This window comes from Electrona antarctica (assembly GCF_951216825.1).
Source record: "Electrona antarctica genome assembly, chromosome: 13".
NCBI classification, from domain to species: Eukaryota; Metazoa; Chordata; class Actinopteri; order Myctophiformes; family Myctophidae; genus Electrona; species Electrona antarctica.
This window is the reverse complement of record NC_136794.1, coordinates 34,222,653-34,242,578: the sequence shown is the minus strand read 5'-3', so window position 1 is coordinate 34,242,578 and position 19,926 is coordinate 34,222,653. Positions and strand designations below refer to the sequence as shown.

General features: G+C 42.9%; 1 protein-coding gene across 1 annotated transcript in view; it reads left to right on the top strand.

Moving 5' to 3' along the window:
• The window catches only part of LOC306934938 (E3 ubiquitin-protein ligase TRIM47-like), a gene marked incomplete at both ends in the record, with an annotated part of 44,607 nt that extends 25,343 nt beyond the window's left edge, over window positions 1-19,264 (top strand). Inside the window, 2 exons of the mRNA XM_079517760.1 lie at window positions 18,296-18,367; window positions 19,157-19,264. Coding sequence (XP_079373886.1) covers window positions 18,296-18,367; window positions 19,157-19,264 — 180 coding nt within the window. The remainder of the gene's footprint in view (window positions 1-18,295; window positions 18,368-19,156) is intronic.
• Window positions 19,265-19,926: the final 662 nt, after the last annotated feature.

The following is a 19,926-nucleotide window of genomic DNA, read 5'->3' as shown; positions in this document are numbered from 1 at the left end:
GAATGAACAGACAGAGAGATGATCCTCCTGAAGGGTAATCGATAGCTCTGAACTTTGCCGGTGAAATGCCCACATGGGATCGATACAAACTCCGTTGGCCGGATGCAAGCCTCCATTATTACCTGTTACACCGGGGGAGCACTATCATTCCCGCATGTGGCGCAAAATGAAAATTCATGCTCAACGGCCTTGTGATTCGCCGTCCGCCGAACATAGCCGGTCTACGAGCTCACAGCACGTCGCATCCGCCACACCAGTGGTTCCCAAACCGTTTAGCTCAAGACCCAAAAAATAAATGCTTTTTCTATTTGAGACATGTAGACACGACCTTTGACGCAATCGTGCGATTTGACACAAATCTTGACCTGAAGGTCAAAATTATATTTCTCCCCTGAGCAGACAGGCTCCATTAGCTCAGTGCTGAGCGTCTCAGCATTTGCGCAGGAGACCAGGGTTCAAATATTGGGTAGAAGAGGAAAGTACAGTACATTCAGGCACATATTTAGTAGATGCTGTACACTCTCTTCTTCACCTCAGCGGTCCTGTCCTCTTCACCCCGCTTCTGCTTCTTAAATGATATTCTCTGTCGCATACCGCGGTGACGCATGCTGAGGAAATCTTATAGATCTGCTGTTTGACTGAGTGTCACCCAGTGGTGGAAAAAGTACTCTCATTTGTTTACATAAGTAAACGTTATTCAAAATGTACAAAGTACACAAGTATCGGAATCAAAATATACTTAAACGACCCAATGTCCCATTTCAGTCTAATTCAAATCAAAATATCTTCAAAAATTCAAAATGTCTAAAATCTTGTGAAAAGATCTACAAGCAGTCGTGGACATAGCCCGGTTAGCCCGGTTACCCCGGTAACAAGATGTGCACATGCATGCACTACAGTGGGCACGCAACAGGCCAACAGCACACACACCAAGGCCCACCCCCGCTCGATCATGATTGGCGGAAGGCCCCCCTCTCTATTCTGATTGGATGAAGGCTTTGCCACCTAGACAAAAATGAAACCTATGGTTTTTTGACCCCCAGGGGTTAACTGGGGACAGGGAGGAACTCCTTATATGGTCAGCACACTCTATAGTATGGAGGATTATCACAACAAAACAAAAAAAGAAGTGATATCTGAATTAAGTGAAATCACTGAATATACCTTTAAGTACAGTACTTTAGTAAATGCACTAGTTATTTTCCACTATAGGCGCAGTGGCGTCACCGTTGTAGGACGGACTGTACATCAGGCTTTCCTCTCTCCTCCGGCTAATGTCAAGGTTACCCTGACCCACACTGCAGGGCATGACCTGACCACACGCACGGCCGGACGGATGGCGGCCGGACACGCACATGTGTGTGCAAGGTGCATACGCGTGTGTACACCACACACACACACACACACACACACACACACACACCTTCTTCATCTTGGTGTGTCAAGCACAGCAAACAGTGAAAGCACAGTGTGCAGCAGAAAAAGGTGCTTTGCAGAGGGGGGGGGGGGGGGTAGAGGGGGGGGGGGGTGTTTGAGACGGGTGGCGGCCGGGTGATGGGATGCAGAGAGGGGGAGGGGGGTGACGGTGATGGGATGCAAATGGATGCGCGAGTGTTTACACAACGCTAATTCCCAGCTGTCACTCACCGGGGTCCCTGGGGGTGGCGAAAAACTCATCAGACATGGGTGAGAGAGGGGGCGAGAGACAGAGAGAGAGAGAGAGAGAGAGAGAGAGAGAGAGAGATAAAAGGGTGTCAGGTGGAAACCTTGTATGTCCAAACAGTGTTGATTCTGTTGACTGTCTGAAACTGACGTCGATTACCTTTTTTCACTGGCAAAGACTAAAAAAAAACAAAGCTATGACGACTACAACTAAGCCTAAATAGGCTATACTGACAATTTTGTCAACAAATAAAACTATAGACTAAAATTTTATAGAGAGGGACTAGTGGAAAAGAGATCCAGTAGAACTAAGAGACAAGTCATTTTATGTTTAGATGCGCTCTGAAAATATAGATTCAATCGACTAAAAAACTATAGACCAAAGGTAAAACATTGAAGTTGACTAAAATATGGCTAAAACCTAACAGAATTGTATTCAAAATCAACTCATGGTGCCAAGGACAAGACCAAAGTTAAATAATTTGGAGGGAGGACAAGGCTTCCAATGTCGGGGCAATAGGATGTGAAGGGAGCAAGGTGGTCACCCGCTTCGAATGTGATCAACCGATAATCACCAGTAGGTTGCTTATCAAGTGAAACTGACGTACCGTATGTGGCCGGTTAAGAGTTATATCAGGTTAGGGGACTTATACGTGGCTAGTTAAGACTGGGGTTAGGGATAGTAGGTCGATAAGATCGTCTTGATACTTGTAACCTATACTGGTGATTATCGGTTGATTTTCATTGGAATCCACTAAGCTGGTGCATACCTCCTATTTTGCATACGGTATATGTCTTGTTCATCTTTGGGGCGGTGAATAACTGATCCGGAGCTCAATCAGATGAATTGAATATGAAGGACCCCAATGGAAACAAATCCTCTATAGCAGACCTTGTATTGAACTGTACTTTGTGTCTTTTTTCTGGAAACTGTTAATAAAGTAATCAATCGATCAATCAATCAATCAGCAAAGGAGTATTCCTCTGCTGTCAGGAAATGAAAATTACACATTTTTCAGGAAATTAAGAAAACCTTATATTTTCAAAACAAAGCATCAAAGTTGGTTTTGTGAGTTTATATTTGCATGAGAGCCTGGTGGTGGAGTTAGTTGCTTTAGATGACAGTTTGAGGGTCCAATGGAGTTAAGAGGTTTTGTCCAAAGTGTTTTTTACTACTTTCCATTGGTTCAATATTTTCGAAACACCACACAGAGGTCAAGGGTGTTCAATAGCACTGATTTATGCAAAAAAAAAGATCAAAAACCTCAATGGAGTTAGGAGGTTTCCTCCCGACAGCAACGATTTTCTTTTGAAGAATGGGGTTGGTTAAGGCCTTTGGTAACTATTTGGTAGCAGATCTATAAGCTCTCAAATGGCATACAGAGATATATGGTTTCTGCCCCGGCAATTACAATATTTAGGAGAGGATGAGACAGTGGGATGGTGAGAAGGAAAGAAGGGAGAATAACGGTGTGGAATAAGAAAAATACAGCAAGGTGTTAAAAAAACAACTAAAAAGAAGAGAGAGAGAGAGAGAGAGAGAGAGAGAGAGAGAGAGAGAGAGAGAGAGAACAGCTGCTTGAGACGGATAGAAGACATCGAGAGAGAAAACAAAGCTAAGTGTGTGTGTGTGTGTGTGTGTGTGTGTGTGTGTGTGTACTGTGTGTGTGTGTTTGCTGACAGCCTGTCAGCTCACTGTCGTATGCAAATTGAGGAGCGGGTGGGTTCACACAGAGGTCACCTTGACAAGGAAGTGTGGAGAGCTGCAGCTAACGAATCAGATGGCAGCGTCAGAGACACATCCGCTCATACACAACAACACAAGGTCATTTGAAAGACAAAGTAGGATGTTCAAACTTTAGCCTCGCTGACGATAAACCAACCACTAAACTTTAGCCTGCATAAACTTGTTTTATTGCGCTGTACGTGCTCTGAACTCTCGTTTGACAACAGCTGAATATACCGTATCAACAGACATGTGCACAGCAGCCATATTGGAAAGAAATGTGGCCTCTTCCTTACTTCCTTCATGGGTGTTCCTTCTGGTCAAACGGCAGAAGAACATGTAGAGAAAGCCTCCATGTTTATCAACGATCGGGGGATCGATTGCACTATAATACTTTCAAGGAAAAATGAAAAATCGCTGGCAGGGGCTAAATTACAGTATTATATTTAGAAATAGGGTGATACGTATGTTTTGAGGGTCAAGGATCTCAGTGAAACTATTCTTAAAGTGACCACATGTGCCCGTGGCAATGTGGCATGCTGGTGTGCAAATCAGTGCCCCCATTACAATATAATCACATTTTTACCAAGTACCAATATTGCATATAACTTTACAAATAAGCTATCTAGACAGATGCTGCGTTTGAACCCATTTAGACCTGAGGACGATTCTACAAATATAGTCTCTATGGCATATAGACCATTATGCAGACCGCAGCCATCTTGTCATTAAGTTAATGGCAGGGTTTGCGGAGCGGTCTTGTTATCGGAAGGTCGCCAGTTCGTATCCCCGGACCGGCATGTTAAAATTACCACCGCTGAAGTGCCCTTGAGCAAGGCATTGAACCCCTACCATGAAATGTTCTATGAGCAGGGTCTGGCTGTAAACAAGTTCGTCGAGCTTAGTCCATTCACCCTGGGTAAACAAAGAACTTTGCTTACTTTGCTTTGCTTAGCCGCAATTTGCCATTGACAGCCCATTCATCCAAACAGAAAAGTCCTATCTGATTGTATTAAACAACGTCAAACTCACCAACATTGCAGCTGTACGAAAAGCTTGAATTATATTCTTTCTACTGTATCTACAAAGGGCTTGTTTCATAAAATCCACCGTAGAAATGTTATGAGCTACTTTCTGTCAAGCAATTCCGTGCAGGTGATAAGTGTTCGAGTTTGGAAGTGCTCATTGGTAATCACACAACGGCCCTCCGTAATTCAATTTTGAAATTGCACATAATGCAGGAGGTAGCAGGACGATGCTTTACTTGCATGGCTTCCGCCGCAATCGGTGTATGAGTGTGTGTGTGTGTGTGTGTGTGAATGGAATGCACAATCTATGTAAAGCGCCTTGGATAAAGGCGCTATATAAATGCACCATTTACCATTTACCATTTTACTGAAAGCAAGCGCTTCCAAACTTCCAAACACTTAAATAATCACCTGCAAGGAATTTTGCAGATTGAAGCTTTTCGTACAGCTGCAATGTTGGTGAGTTTAACGTTATTTAATACAATCATATAGGACTTTTCTGTTTGGATATATGGGCTGTCAACCCTGCCACCCTGCCATTAAATCAATGGCAAGATGGACACGGTCCGCATATAGAGCAGGGCTGAGAAACCCTTTTTGGGCACATACATCATGATTATTTAAATGTTTCCTAAGGCTGGTAAGATCACCCATGCTTTGCCAGACTGTGACAACCACCAGTGCTTGTGTGTCTTATAACAATAATTACAGCTAATTACAACAATATAAGTGTGACACCCCGGGATTTGAACCCCAGGATCTCCAGCGTGGGAAAGGACACTAAAGTCAAACATGTTAACCGCTAGCTTAAAGGAGAATCCTCTTTGGCCCAGGGAAGACATTATGCTGTTAATCTTCAGGCCCTGAGCCACTCTGCTACAGCTCAGAATAATAAATTAATCATTTAATAATACAAGTTAATAGTATAGCCTAGGGGAAGTATTAACCTTCATCAGAGGTTCATCAGGTCAAAGGACCTTCCTCGGTCCAGACTCCTGAGTGATGAAGGTCATTGACCAAAAGAAAAAGCTTGGTTATTATTAAATAAACTTTATTGATCCAAGTAGTGATCCAAGCTTTCCTGCATACACCTGAAGGTACTTTACTGCTCCGTATTCTATCACCTTGGCCCATTCCACTGTCAGTGAGATACAGCGTACAAGTAATAATGTAATAATAAGTCAATATTTTAATGAGAATAATAAAGTTCAAAAATATATATGGGACAAAAAATCACTGCATGGAAGATCAAAAAGAGGTGGGTTCAAAGAACAGAAAGCACACAAAACTGGTAGTGCAACACTATAAAACTGAAGATGATGTAGAGTACTATGATGGTATCCGGAATGCTCACCCCAAAACACTTCGCCTCCACCTGCCTTACGCAGACCGCTTGCCCCCATCGGTTCCTGTATTCTTGTATTTGTTAAAGGTTAGGAATAAGGTTAGGTTTAGGCATAGTTTTACTGGGGTTACATTTATGTATTCTAGGTTAGGTTTAAGCATAGTTTTACTGGGGTTACGTTTCGGAATAAGGTTCGGTTCAGGCATAGTTTTACGGGGGTTACATGTATGAATAAGGTTAGGTTTAGGCATAGTTTTACTGGCGTTACGTTTATGAATAAGGTTAGGTTTAGGCATAGTTTTACTGGGGTTACGTTTATGAATAAGGTTAGGTTTAGGCATAGTTTTACTGGGGTTACGTTTATGAATAAGGTTAGGTTCAGGCATAGTTTTACTGGGGTTACATTTATGAATAAGGTTAGGTTTAGGCATAGTTTTACTGGGGTTACATTTATGAATAAGGTTAGGTTTAGGCATAGTTTTACTCACTGAGGTTACCTTTAGGAATACCTGGTGGCAACCACCAAATAATATTTCACTTGGGGACCCACCACCCAGACAAGCACTTGGAATTGTAGAAGTTGAAAAAAAGTATACTGGGGGGTCACACACAGTGGCAAACATATTTGTTTCTACATTGCCGAAACGTTTGTCATTTTAATGTAGAAAATAAAAAGAGTTAAACTCACTGTTGCCACTGTGTATGACCCAGTACTTTTGTTTATTTGACATTGATCGAAGAGCATAGCGCACCAGAAGTCAGAGCGTGGTGGTTACAAGAAAAAGTCAGGAGTTGAGAAATAACATTTACAGTTTTATAGTATAGTTGTTGATTAGATTAGTTGATAGTTTGTTGATTACTTTTGATGCAGTTCATGTATTAAAAAGGTCTAAAAACATTATTACTCCTTACTGCCAGCTGGGGACCCCCCAAAATCATGTCGGGACCCCCCCACAGGTTGAGAACCACTGTCTTAGTGAATATGAACGACATAGAGCAGAGGTTAACTGACGGCGAGCTGTGGGAAATTATTCCTTACTTGAACTTTCGTAAATACAAAAAAATAAAAAAGTGCTAATGTCATTCATATTTCAGACAATTTTTTATGTAATGTAAGACCAGATCTGCAGATTTTTCCACGCCTGAGGATATCAGCACTGTTGGCCCTCTCTCTCACCTTGCACTTGATTAATTATTGAAATGCAGCTTTTGAATCGAAATTCTTCTCGCACTGCTAGCAGAGCACCTCAAAAGAGAGGAGATTTGGTTAAAAAAATTCTAACAAAGAACCAAATTATTCCATTTCAAGATTTTTTTTTAAGATCGCAGATGTACAAGCTCGCAGCGTGGAACGAAGTGACATGCTGTGAACTTGAATATCTGTTTGCAAGGGTAGTTAATAAGGGTAATAATGCCCGGCAGGTGATTAAACACATACAGGTGTTAAGGTAAAAACGCTGCATGGCAGTGGTGGATTAATTAACTTTACCTGGCAGTTGATGTGTTAAAGGAACACTTCACTCCTTTGCAACCAGATCTTATTTAATTATGTTTGGGAGACAAGAAACACTTTCCTGGGGTTTTTATGTGGGTACAATTCCCTACAATTCCCATAATGCTTTGGTGCACTACTCCTCCTTGTGGATAGGGGGAGGGCTGTCTTACTGAGACAACATGTAGTCCAGGAAGTAGGTGAGCCCAATGTCCATGACATCATGACATCAAAACACAACTTAACCACATACAAACCCCAAGAAAGTGTTTTGTGTCTCCCAAACCTCATTAAAATAAGATCTGGTTGCAAAAGGGGTAAATTCATACAAAACAGAAAAAGTACTTATATCACAACATCTTTAATTTTCACTGTGTGATGCGACACGTAACCTTGGAGATCTGCTATTTTGCTACTTTTGCATGGCAACATCCAATATCATACGAGGAAGTATACACAATTAAACAATTGTTATATAAGTATTATTATATTATTATTTCGAGGTCATTTTGACATTTCTTTTAAGATGTTGAAGTTAATTATCTTTGCCCATGAAGCTTTCAGAAGATTCCCCTTCCATGACCATCATCATCCATCATCATTCCATCATCTCAGAAATGTTTGACATCTGAAACATTTTCTGAATATGAATTTAAGCACATGCTCCTTGTGTCTGATTTGACTTCAGTCATGCTAGTGTTAAGGGAAATATGGAGCAATGGAGCAGTGAGGTTTCTGCACACTTGCTATAGCTATGTCTCGTGAAATTGCCAAGCACAGCTTGAACGAGAATTCATCAAAGTTTAGAATTGAGGGTTGAAAAAGTGCTTCATAAAATAATTTATCAAAGTGTTTAACTGAGGGTTTAGAATCTAAATAATAGTGCTATATAAAAGTGCTTTATAAAAGTGACAATTTAGAAGAAGGTATCTCCATCCATCCGATGCAGGCTCACCAAATTGCCTACTATAGTCACCAAACATAAACAGAGAATCTCTTCATCAGACGCAGGTAAGGTAATCTCACATAATCAGACCACGCAACCCGATTGGAGGCAATCTCCGTTGCAAACGGCAGCATGCAAATGTTATTTGTGTATAACGAGCCTGGAGTAGGACGACATTAAAACCAAAATGAGTCTAAGACCATAATGGATCAATTACCACTACCAAAAAACAACAGATTCAAACTTGAGACGAGTGCGTCTCGCTTGCTAATGTCGACTGGATTTGATGAGGCTGGCACGAAGCTAGGAAGGAAGGGGAGGATTTGGGACAGATTCTGACGGAGCCCAGCAATGAGTACATTTGCTTTAGAGAAGGTACTTTAACTACGTTTTGATGCCACTACTTTTTGTACATAACATTCTGAATACCAAACTCTTATGTGTACATATAATTTCTACAGTGCGGTATTGATACTTAAACTGAAGTAAAATATGTGAGTATAGTACTTCCATCACTGCACCTATGAAAAAAAAGGTAGTCAGACTGTCAGACGCTCGTCATCATCCTGTAACAGACTCCGTGACCTCTATAGATTGCGATATTGGCTTCAACCTTCGCTTCCTCTGTCTCGCCGCCCCCCCCTCTACCCCCCCACTGTGAAGTAGATCATCCTGATTGGACGGCGGCAGGGTTCTTTTGATCCCTCTGAAGGATTGTGAGACTCCCAGGGAGGGCGGTACGTGGTGGCACGGCATGGCCTCACCCCGTGTGCCCTACTGTCTACCCTCTCCCATCGATCCTTCCAAACCCACCTCACCCTCTTTCCTTTCCTTCTTCCCCTCTCCCTCTGTCCTTCTTTCCCTCTCCCCTTCTTTCATCCCTCGCTTCCTCTCTCCTCATACGTGACTTATGCTTGAAAATAGGCAATCTATGTTACGCTTACAAGCTTACAACGCGCGCTGTAAGCATAATATAGATCGCCTGTTTTTTCCCGGCACACGACACCGATGTACCACCAAGTACAAACCGGACTTCAATCTCACTTCTTCCTCCTCCAATCACTCCCTCGCCTCTATCCCCTCTCTCTCCCTCCCTCCTTCCCTCGTTCACGACCTCATTATCGGGCTTAAGCTGTCTGATTTCCTCTATTTTTCCCCCGCTGTGCTCTCTCTCTCTCTGTAAACCGTCTGTTTTTTTTCCTCAGCTGAAGAACCCTTCCACCACCCACCACCACCCCACCTCACCCTGGCGTGCTCGCACCCCCTTATCCCTGCCTCCTTTAGCCTTGTGGTTAAGCTGACTTAGCTGTCCAATCTTCTCCCCGGAGCGCTGTTGAATTGCTGAACCCTTTCCGTGAGTCGGAGGTCTTTTGTGGAAGGGGGCTATTTTTGGGGCGAGACAAAAGCCGGATCAGGAGCTATAGCGCTCCGTTCTAGGAATGAACCCTGAATAAGCATCCACGCGGGAGGTTCACGTACAGGCCCCCAGACGAAGTGTTGCTGCTGTACAACTACATTTCTATAGACACAGTATATTCTTTTTTACTCCCAATTATATAGTTACAATTGGTCCAGAGCAAGGCTAAGGCCAACCATTACTAAGAAAAGTATTACTGGCAGTTTCTGGGCGAATAATACATAACAAATGTGTCTGGAACCCCAGCCTCCAATCTGTCTGGAACCCCATGCAGCCTCCAACCCAATCAGCCTATCAGGCATTACTAGTAGGGTCTGCATTCTAACACACCAATCATCAGTTTGACTACTGTTATTTCTTGAGTCTTTATTTTAAAGTAGCAATACTTTTCCTTGGGTACAGTTTTTGACAGTCGCGGAACGAAAATACTTAACCCATTCTGTGCGGGAACCCCTTTTGGTGTTTTAAGCATCATGTTATGGCTGTTGAAAAATAGCAGATCTACCAGCTCATAGCGCGGCACTCAACTGCAGGTCTGCTATTTTTGAAAAATTGTGAAAATGTGGCTCAAATCTTTGAATATATATTCTTTCAGAGCGAACATTTTTAACTAAAATCTTTGCTTCTGGGGGGTCCCTGGAACTACATATTTTCAGATGGAGGTCGGCGGCCAAATACATATAATTCTAGGGGTCCTTGACATGAAATAGTTTGAGAACCACTGACACATAGAAACATGGGTTTTTCAGAAAACTGTCAGGATTTAGAAGGCATTTGTAGAATCGTCCTCAGGTCTAAATGGGTTAAGGGACAACTTTAGTTTTTTTCAACCAAGGCTCATGTTTTAGGTTGTTATTAGAGAAAGTTAAAGATGAGGGTAAATTATTTTTTTCATTTGCTGCTTTCTTTAGTTTTAGCGATTTTAGCTATTTTTGACAGGGGGGCATTTGACCATGGGGCTAAATATGTATTTTTACAAAATTGTATCGCAAATTATTTATTATTATTTACTATAGTCCTACAAGACCCCAGAAAATTACATCTGGCCCCCCTGTCAAAAATAGCTAAAATCGTTAAAACTAATGAATGCAGCAAATAACACTCATCTTTTACTTTCTCTATAATATCAACGTAAAACATGAACCTTGGTTGAAAAAAACTAAAGTTGTCCTTTAAGAATTGTACTTTACTTGAGTATATCAATGTTTCAACACTTAATAATTCTACTCCCCTACATCTCAGAGGTATTTTTATTTTCTAGTTACTTTTTTACTATAGTTGTTACAAGTGAAGCTACTTGACTTTTTTATTTTATATTACAAAAAACAACAACAATCATGCCCTATTTTATATTGTGTCTATTTGGAACTAGCAGATCTGCAAGGTCACAACGCATCACATTGCAGCGCATTGTGAGATGGTAGATCTGCTATTTTCAAAAGATTGTGAGTACTTCTACATTTGGTACTGCAATACCAATATTGTTTTACTTCTACTCAAGTGAAAGTTGAATGCACATGACCTTGAACTTGAGTATTTGTATGTTGTTCTACCCTTTAAACTTTTACTTAAGTAGCAGAGTACTTGTTTCCCCACCACTGGTTTTTGGCTGTTGTACACACCTCTGACTGTTGTGGAAGACTAAACTAAAAGGTGGAATGAGCAGATTGCAAGTCAATGGAGCACAGCCCGTCTTACAAAGCATCACAGCAACAGCACAACTGAGTCAAAAGAGTAGCATATGGACACTTCAAGCAGCAAACCACAATAACACACAAACAGACAAAGAGTTGTTGGGGGACTAACTGTATATGCGGTGTGTGTGTGTGTGTGTGTGTGTGTGTGTGTGTGTGTGTGTGTGTGTGTGTGTGTGTGTGTGTGTGTGTGTGTGTGTGTGTGTGTGTGTGTGAGCTCGTCAGCGAGACAATCGATAATAATTACCTAGTGATTGCTCCATTTAGCCCAAGCAATCACTGCTTAATTTAATGGCTACATATCTAATTAACACAATCCCTTCAAATTAGCATCGAGATCTGTATTGCGGCATCCTCCTCCGCGGGGGCTGTCACTGGCTATCTGGAACGATACTGACGTTGCCTTGTTGTGTCAGCTTTTCAGCGATGGAGGAAGAAGTATTCGACATGCCATTCATCACATCCAATCCATCCATCGTGTTTTCTCCTTCGCATCATCAGCGTTCACACCCTATAGGTGAGGTTGGCGAAAGGGCCTTTCTGTGTGGAGTTTGCATGTTCTCCACGTGTCCCCTAGTGAAGGTAGAGTACCCTCACAAAAAACATGCATTACACCTAGTCTCTATACTGCCTCCCCGTTGTCAGCCGGGGCGCCTGATGGAGGAGAAAATAAACTGGTTGGAATTACGCATTCCTTTCATGTGAAACTCCACTCACTCCTCATGCATTGAAGGCAGCATGATCTCAGTTCGGGGCTCTCCCCATGGGTTGGCAGAGGGATTAAAAATGGTATATATATATATATATATATATATATATATACAGTCTGAGCACACTTTTGAGGTGACAGTGACAGTGCCCACACACATTGACACATCAACCTTCCTGTCTGACAATGTGTCTCACTGCCTGTTTTTGTTCCTAACCCGTCTATAAGCAGGCGTACGTCTGCACACACCTCTAACTGTCCAAGTGAGCACGAACACACACACGCGCACACGCACACGCACACACACACACACACACACACACACACACACACACACACACACACACCAAAGCAGGCATCGACCACTTTCCGTCCGCGAGAAAAAAGTAAACAACAATAATACAAAAAAAGAACGATTTCAGCGCACTCTATTTTTGGAATTAGAGCTCCGGCAGAGGTGCGGAGGTGAAAGAGGAGAGGATACGCTGATAGACATGAAAGGCGGTCGGTCACACTATTGTATAGACGTGGTTAAAATTGCATGACGGGGACTGGTGGGAAAAAAGACTTTCAAAAGAATTCAAATGCGAGGGGGGTTCAGCCAGAGTTGAAATTAGAATAATGCACCACTGGCTTCTCACTCTCGCAAGCACACACGCACGCACGCACGCACGCACGCACGCACGCACGCACGCACGCACGCACTCCCCCTCACAATCGTTTCCATTCTCTCTCGCGCTCTTCTTTTCTGTCACTTTCCATGAGCTCGATTTATACTTTGTGGTGCAATGGTGCCGTGTGGGGAAAAATCAGCAATCTGCATAATATGCTTACAAAGTGTGGCATGCACGGTCACATTGTGAACTTGTACATCTGCAGTTGTTATTATTAAAGTACACATTACTGTCTTTCTTATTCTCTTACAGCTGCAACCTTTAACGTTGTACGGTATGTTCTACTCTTGAAACACCCACATGAATTTGTACCGCGCAGCTAAGAGGAAAGTGTAATTTTTATTTTGTCCCGAGACTTGAATTCATGGATATGTTTTAGTTTATGTCTCTCCTAAACCAATAACTTTGATAACCAGCGGTTCCCTAAGGAGACACAAAAGAGACTCTGGCCCCTTTTCCACCAAAAGAACTTTGATTCTAGAACTGGTTCTGTTCTAGATTCTTGGGACCTTTGGTGCTTTCACAGAACCGGTGGCCATCTTTTCAGTTCCCAACCAACTTTTAGGGTTAATGCATACAAATTAATTTTCAGTGGAAAATGAATTCGAACTGAATTCATTCGAAATTCGAAAATGAATCTGAACTGGTACAATATCAGGTGGGAAAGAAGAACTGAACCGGTTCAACCCCGGTGGAAAGGGGGCCTTTGTGTCTCCATGGGGATCACCACTTTTCAGGTGAACTATCCCTTTAATTGGACACGAGTTAGCTCTATACTCTCCATCGCCTTTTTCCCTCTACACCAAATCTTGTGAGTCAGGGAAATAAGAGACCTTATGCTACAGTTGGTGTTGAGAGTATGACACCTAGGGACTGGATGTTGTCTATTGCACCTTTACGCACGCACGCACGCACGCACGCACGCACGCACGCACGCACGCACGCACGCACACACGAGGTATGGAGTCCACTAGGGCAGTGGATCTCAAATGTTTCATTTTCAAGAACCCCCGTGACTCCGAGAGTGTACACATGTAACCAAATGAACCCGTATGGTACGGCAGGGACCCTTAGTAGAGACAAACAAAAAAAGCTAAACCAGAACCACTCTAAGCCACAGCCACCACAGGAGCATACGGTATAATTCCAGTCAGCTCTAAGTGATTTACATCATGTCATTAATTCACTGGCGCGTGTCAATGCAACACACCAGAAAATAAGATGCTGTAATTAGGAGAAAAGCTACAGTGATTATGTGGGATGGTGGATGTCACACATGCAAACATGCTATTCTGTTTACAGTTGGATTTGGTGCTTGAGCAGACTTTAGTCTGGCAGTCTGCACTCTGTAGACCGGAGCACAGGAGGAAGGGGAACACCACCCAGGTTAGACTGGAGCACAGGAGGAAGGGGAACACCACCCAGGTTCAACATCAAACTATGCAAAAGCAATAGAAGAGGGAGACCATTATATAATACAAAATAAATAGGCCTAGTGGTATTGCCTTCAAACATATATTTTATAACTTTCTGCAACTTTGCAAAAAGTTGTAAAATAGTTGTTTGATGGCATTAAAAACTATTATAAAATGGTCCACCCTCCTCTATTGTTTTTGCATTAGACTTTGGTCTCCTTGGGAACTTTACTCTCCACGTTTTTGGTGGTAACGTTTAACTATATGTAATTTATACGTCCCTTGGTGGTAAACCAAAACTGTATTTTTCTGTAGATTCAAAAACAGCAAAACAAAAGTAGCAGCTCTCCATGGGCAACCCTGAAAATAACTTTCATCCACAGCACCCCTGAATTACATTTGTATACTGTTACTGTATATTGCACCCTTTGTCATATTAACGGTAAGTACACATATGTCAATCGATTTACCCCCAAAGATACAGTATTTCACGAAGAAAACTAAGAATATCTGTTTCGGTTTCGGAGAGGAGATTAGTATATATACTTGACATTTAACCACTTAAATCCCATCATCCCTATTCTGGGGGGAACATTCACCAAAATAGCTTCATGCCACGTTCCGTGCTTGTAAATCTAAATCATTCCACATTATGGTGAGTAGTAGAGTAGTAGAATGCAAATTTCCCCATGTTTGTGTAGAAGCATCTGAGACTTTGACTCAATTTGACTCAAGGTTGAGTACTGCAGTCCACCTCTGCAAATAAACCCCCCTGGATCTCTTGTGTATAAAAGACTATACGGGCAGAGAGAACAACAGACCCTGTAAGTAGAGTTTTTACAGTCAACTAAAAGACAGAGTCTTTCACTGCCTTCTCGATAACACCTGACATGGCTCATAAAACTCTATTGGGAACATTTATTTGTGTGCCAATGCACCTGTGACTGTTTGTCACAAAGGAGATAGTGGAGCCAGTACATGCGGAGGCGTTCTGCAGAAAACAAAGCCAGACACTGGATTGAGGCCATGTGCATTAATTAAAACAATGCATTGTATTATTACAATTTACAATGTAGGCATTTAGCAGAGTAGACGCTCTTTATCCAGAACGACGTACAGTAATCTATAAATGCACCACACCTCTGTCTGTCTGTATACGTCTGTACATGTGTACGGCTGTAATCCACGTAACTCTAGAACCGTTTGCCCCACCGACTTCAAATTCGACACACACGTTCCACACCCCCACAGGGAGTGCAGTGCCCGGTGTGGAGTCGGTCGGACCCACGGTTGTCCAGAACCGCCACAAAAGGCCTCTGCGCCCTAGCCTGGCTAATAAGCCAGACTCAAATCACGTGGTATTTGTGTGGTATTTGAGTCTGGAGAGTGTATGGATCTTGTTTCCCGGGGGGCGGGTTCAAACATTTTCTCTTTGACGCAATTGGTCAGAGCTACTGTCAGTCAAAGGTCTCAAGCATTGAACGTCACTGTACCAAAGCCCGCCTATATTGCATACCGTGTCCCGATTGGCCACACCAGTTCTCTGGTGTAGGAAATGGGCGTACAATTGAGCCTCTCCAGACCGTAATCTGCCGGCAGGCAATTTTTTTTTGCCAGCGGCTGATTAGGTCTGGCTTATTAGCCAGGCTATCTGCGCCCGGGCTCTGGACAGGGCCCCTGCCCAGGGTCCGAGGGGCCTGTTCTGACAACACAAGACTCCATATTTGGGCATGCCTGACACAGAACTCCATATAGGAATAAAGGATCAGAGAGAGACAGATACAGAAATCTCCATATATGGGCATAAAAGGGACACACGGGTACAGCGGGTATTGCATAGCCCGTTGGGGCATGGACCTCCAACTTCCATCATTACCGTGTTCTACACCCGGCACCGGTCTAGGTCTATTACATCAAACGCCTCAGTAAACTATGATCACACGTAAACCAATAACCTATAGCATCAATAGCCATGAGTCTCAACCATTGTCAAATTGATGCTCTTTTGTCGGAAAATGATCTTGGCCATGGCCTATACTCTGTTACACTGAAGACTGCTAGGGGGTTGAGCAGCTCAAACATTTCTTTCAGTTAGGTTAGTGCTTGAATTGAGCACTGCTTTTTGTGTTACCCGTTTACACATAGCGTGTGACTGTACTACAGTATAGGGATCCAAGTATTCAGTCAATCAAAGAACAGGTCATTTTGAGTTGTTTCCACCTGACTGCCACAAGAACACTATAGTCAGCACTACGAACAGAACGGAGAGGTGGGGAGTAAGTCAGACGGCTAAAATAATATTTGACCAAACTACGTTGTTAAAACTTTACAGGTCAGCAAATAAAGGGAGACGTTTAATTGAAGCCACAGCATTGGTGCCCTCCCCCTCACTCCTGCAGCCAGCTTATTCTTCAGGCCACTGCCTGCCTCCTCCCTTTTCCAACCTTGCACTGCAGGTATAGACCGTATTCCTGGCTGTATCTACTGGCCAGTGTTGCCAAACTCCTGTGAGAGAAATAAGCCAACGCACATACAAAAAACGACCCAGGGATCATTGGACGACCTTCTCTACCTCCTGAGCCACAGCTGCCCTTTATACTGCTGTAGCTAGGCTGAGGCTTAATCTATGCTCGTCACATGACAAAGTATGAATCAGGCTTGTTTGATGGTGGTGCACCTGCTTACTGGTGGTGGAGTGGAGAATCACATCTCAGGGCAGTTGGAGAGGAGAGAGACAGACACAAGCAGACAATTTTCTATTTGACGAAATAGCCAAATGTATTTACTCATAGTTTTAGTCATCATTGTTTTCTATTTATTTATTTCAGTGAATAAAAGGTAGTCGACATTTTCCGCCATAGTTTTGGTCGACAAAACTAAGTAAAAAATCACACTTGTGTGAAGTGAGGGCATCTTCACTTCACTTTTCTGCCTCACTTTTATGATCTTGTCAGCCAATCACAGCCAATCACAAGCCAATGTTTGTGTTCACACAAACCCGGAAAGCTGAGGGGTGCTCTTATCATCATCATCATATACTGTACATCACATTCCATGCTCAGCCAATCAAATCATCACATTCCGTGCTACAAAGACACAAAGCTGTGCATAGGAGGGGCTAGCGCCGCTCAAAACGTAATAAAATAATAATAACTAAAAGATGCAATCCTGCAGAGTTGTGATTACCTATAGGAAACCACACTATTATAGGCCAAAGTGTGACAAGAGTTTCACTGAGTTGGGTAGCCTATGTCACCGTATACTTAATCAGGAGAGTAAAGCGCACATAAGCCTCGGGAAGAGTTCTGAATTGCTGGCCAATCGGAGGGGAGAATAGAGCGTTATTGCACGATTTAAACATTTCTAAACGGCGATGTAGTGAAATAACAATAGTCTGCTCTCCTATAGGCTCCACCATTGGCAAGATGGAGGAACGAGGGAGAAGATTGAAGCTGAGAATAGAAACAGAGGGGGGGGGGGGGGGGGGTTCCACACCTTAACCCATGTAGACCCGAGACCATATTCTACAAATGCTCAACCTTTTTCATGTCAAGGACCCCCAGATAATTATCTGAAAATATGTTGTTCCAGGGTCCTCCCAGAAGCAAAGGTATGAGTTAAAAACGTTCACTGTGAAAGAATATTAGGCCTATATATTCAAAGATTTGCGCCACATTTTCACGATTTTTCAAAAATAGCTCGTAGCTCGAGGTTGTAGATCTGCTATTTTTCAATAGCTAAAGTATAACATAATGCTTAAAACACCAAAAGGGGTTCCCGTCCTGAATGGGTTAATTTCCTCATTGATTAACCCTCTTAATGATCTAATCTACAGCCCTGGTCGAGTCTCTCTCTCCCTCCCCGCTACGCCAGGCCTCATCAAGAGCCAATTAGCTGGGTGTGTGGCCCACCCGCGGCCATCCATCATAACGGCAGACACACTCATCTTTTCTCCTTAGCGATGGAACCCTATACACTCGATGCACGTCCCCAAGCGGAACGGCAGTATAGACCCCCCCCCCGCGCAATCGATAACGGACACCTGTCTGGGTGACTGTTAGGGGGATGCGGGGTGACGGCCATGCATAGGCCAGGGGACATTATAGTTATCTACTTTTTTTGTGCAGAAGACCGCCAAATCTATATTAAGATTTCCTCCTTTGTGTTGTTGTGTATTCATGTGTCAGTGTTGTGTGGCTGTGTTAGCCTCGTCGTCTACAGACCGTCTGCTGTGGGGGTTGGCAGAGACAGAGGCCACAGTATAGATGGGAGGTATTGGCAATGAATACACTGTTCTGTGAGTAAATGGAAAACAATAAAAAGGTGGTTTTCATGAGAGAGAAGTCGGTTCCATTGCTTCTTTGATGCTGAGTGAGACTTCTGGCACACACCCCAAATATACAAAAGTCCACACTGTTAGTATTCAAATGAGGCTACAAACCACATGAACCCTGTTTTGGGGGTGAACATTTGGAGAAAATAACAGATCTACGAACTTGAACTTCTAGATTTTCTGCAAATACTATTTATTTAGTGTGGAGGAGGAAAACAGGGGGGTTTGGCCTGGGACACTTTGGTGAACTAAGTATGGTTTAACACATTAAGGGTTTCCAAAATAATCATATTTGAACTGCAGACCTCCCCACCCTGACAAGCACTTGGAATTGTAGGCATTACATTTAGTATGACTCGGTTCCACAGATAGTGAAAATAGCGGAACTACAAGTTTGCAGTGCGAGCTTGAAATGTGTACATACTAGATACCCTTACACATACTGTATGTTTTTTGTTTTTCTGTTGAGTGATAAAACAATGTTGCACATTAAGCTAATCCCCCGAGCGTCCATCATGGCAGTTTGAGGCCGCGGTATCAACCGTGTTGTCCTTCCATTAACCTTCCTGGAGGGGGAATGGACCCTTTGAAGGTTTCTTCATGGTGACCTTCTGGGTCTACCAGGGGTTCAGTCCTCCATCCAGTTAACTCAGAACATTCCTGTGGCTCCTATAGTCCTTGTAGCCTGCCCTACACCCTCCCACCCTACACCCAGAGCTGTGAGCGCTGGGAGAGGAGGGAGGCCACACAGCTGTCAGGCAGCCTGGTGGTGTATGACCTGGTCTGGCATGCCAACCTGTGTGACACAGAACCCACTGCATGACCACAGAGAGACTCCCACATGCAGCCCGCTCTGGGCTGGTGTTTGCCTGACTAAAGGGTGACTTTGTACGTAGCCTGGAGGTGTGTTCAGGCACCACATTGAAGCAATGGTTCACTAACCTTTTTTTCATTTCAAGGACATGTGTTTGGCCACGGACACCCATCTGGAAAGTAGAGAAGTATTTTGGATGTCTTTCAATTAGCCAATGCATAAGGGATTAAAGTGGTTAAACTGATTTCGGTGCTATAATAACTCAGCCCTATTTACATTTTAGTTATTTGAAAATAGCAGATCTACAAGCTCTGAGAGGTTCTTCGCTTTGCATTTCCTGAAATGTAACGGTTTAGGCTGTGGTGGAAGTATCAATACTGAAAAGTAGAAATACTGTTGTAGATCTGCCATTTTCAAAAGATTTTCTATACATTTGAAACTTGAAAGTACATTTTGATGCCAATACTTTTATACTGTTACTCAAGTGCATTTTGAATTACGGACTTTTACTTACTTAACAGAATATTTCTATATTGCAATTTGCAGTAATGATACTTTTAATTTTAAGTAAAAAAATTAAATATGAGTACTTTTTCCACCACTGCCAACATGAAATTACATTGGGTAGTGAGTGGTGGGCGGAGCCTAGCTGGGCCAATGTGGGGCCTTTC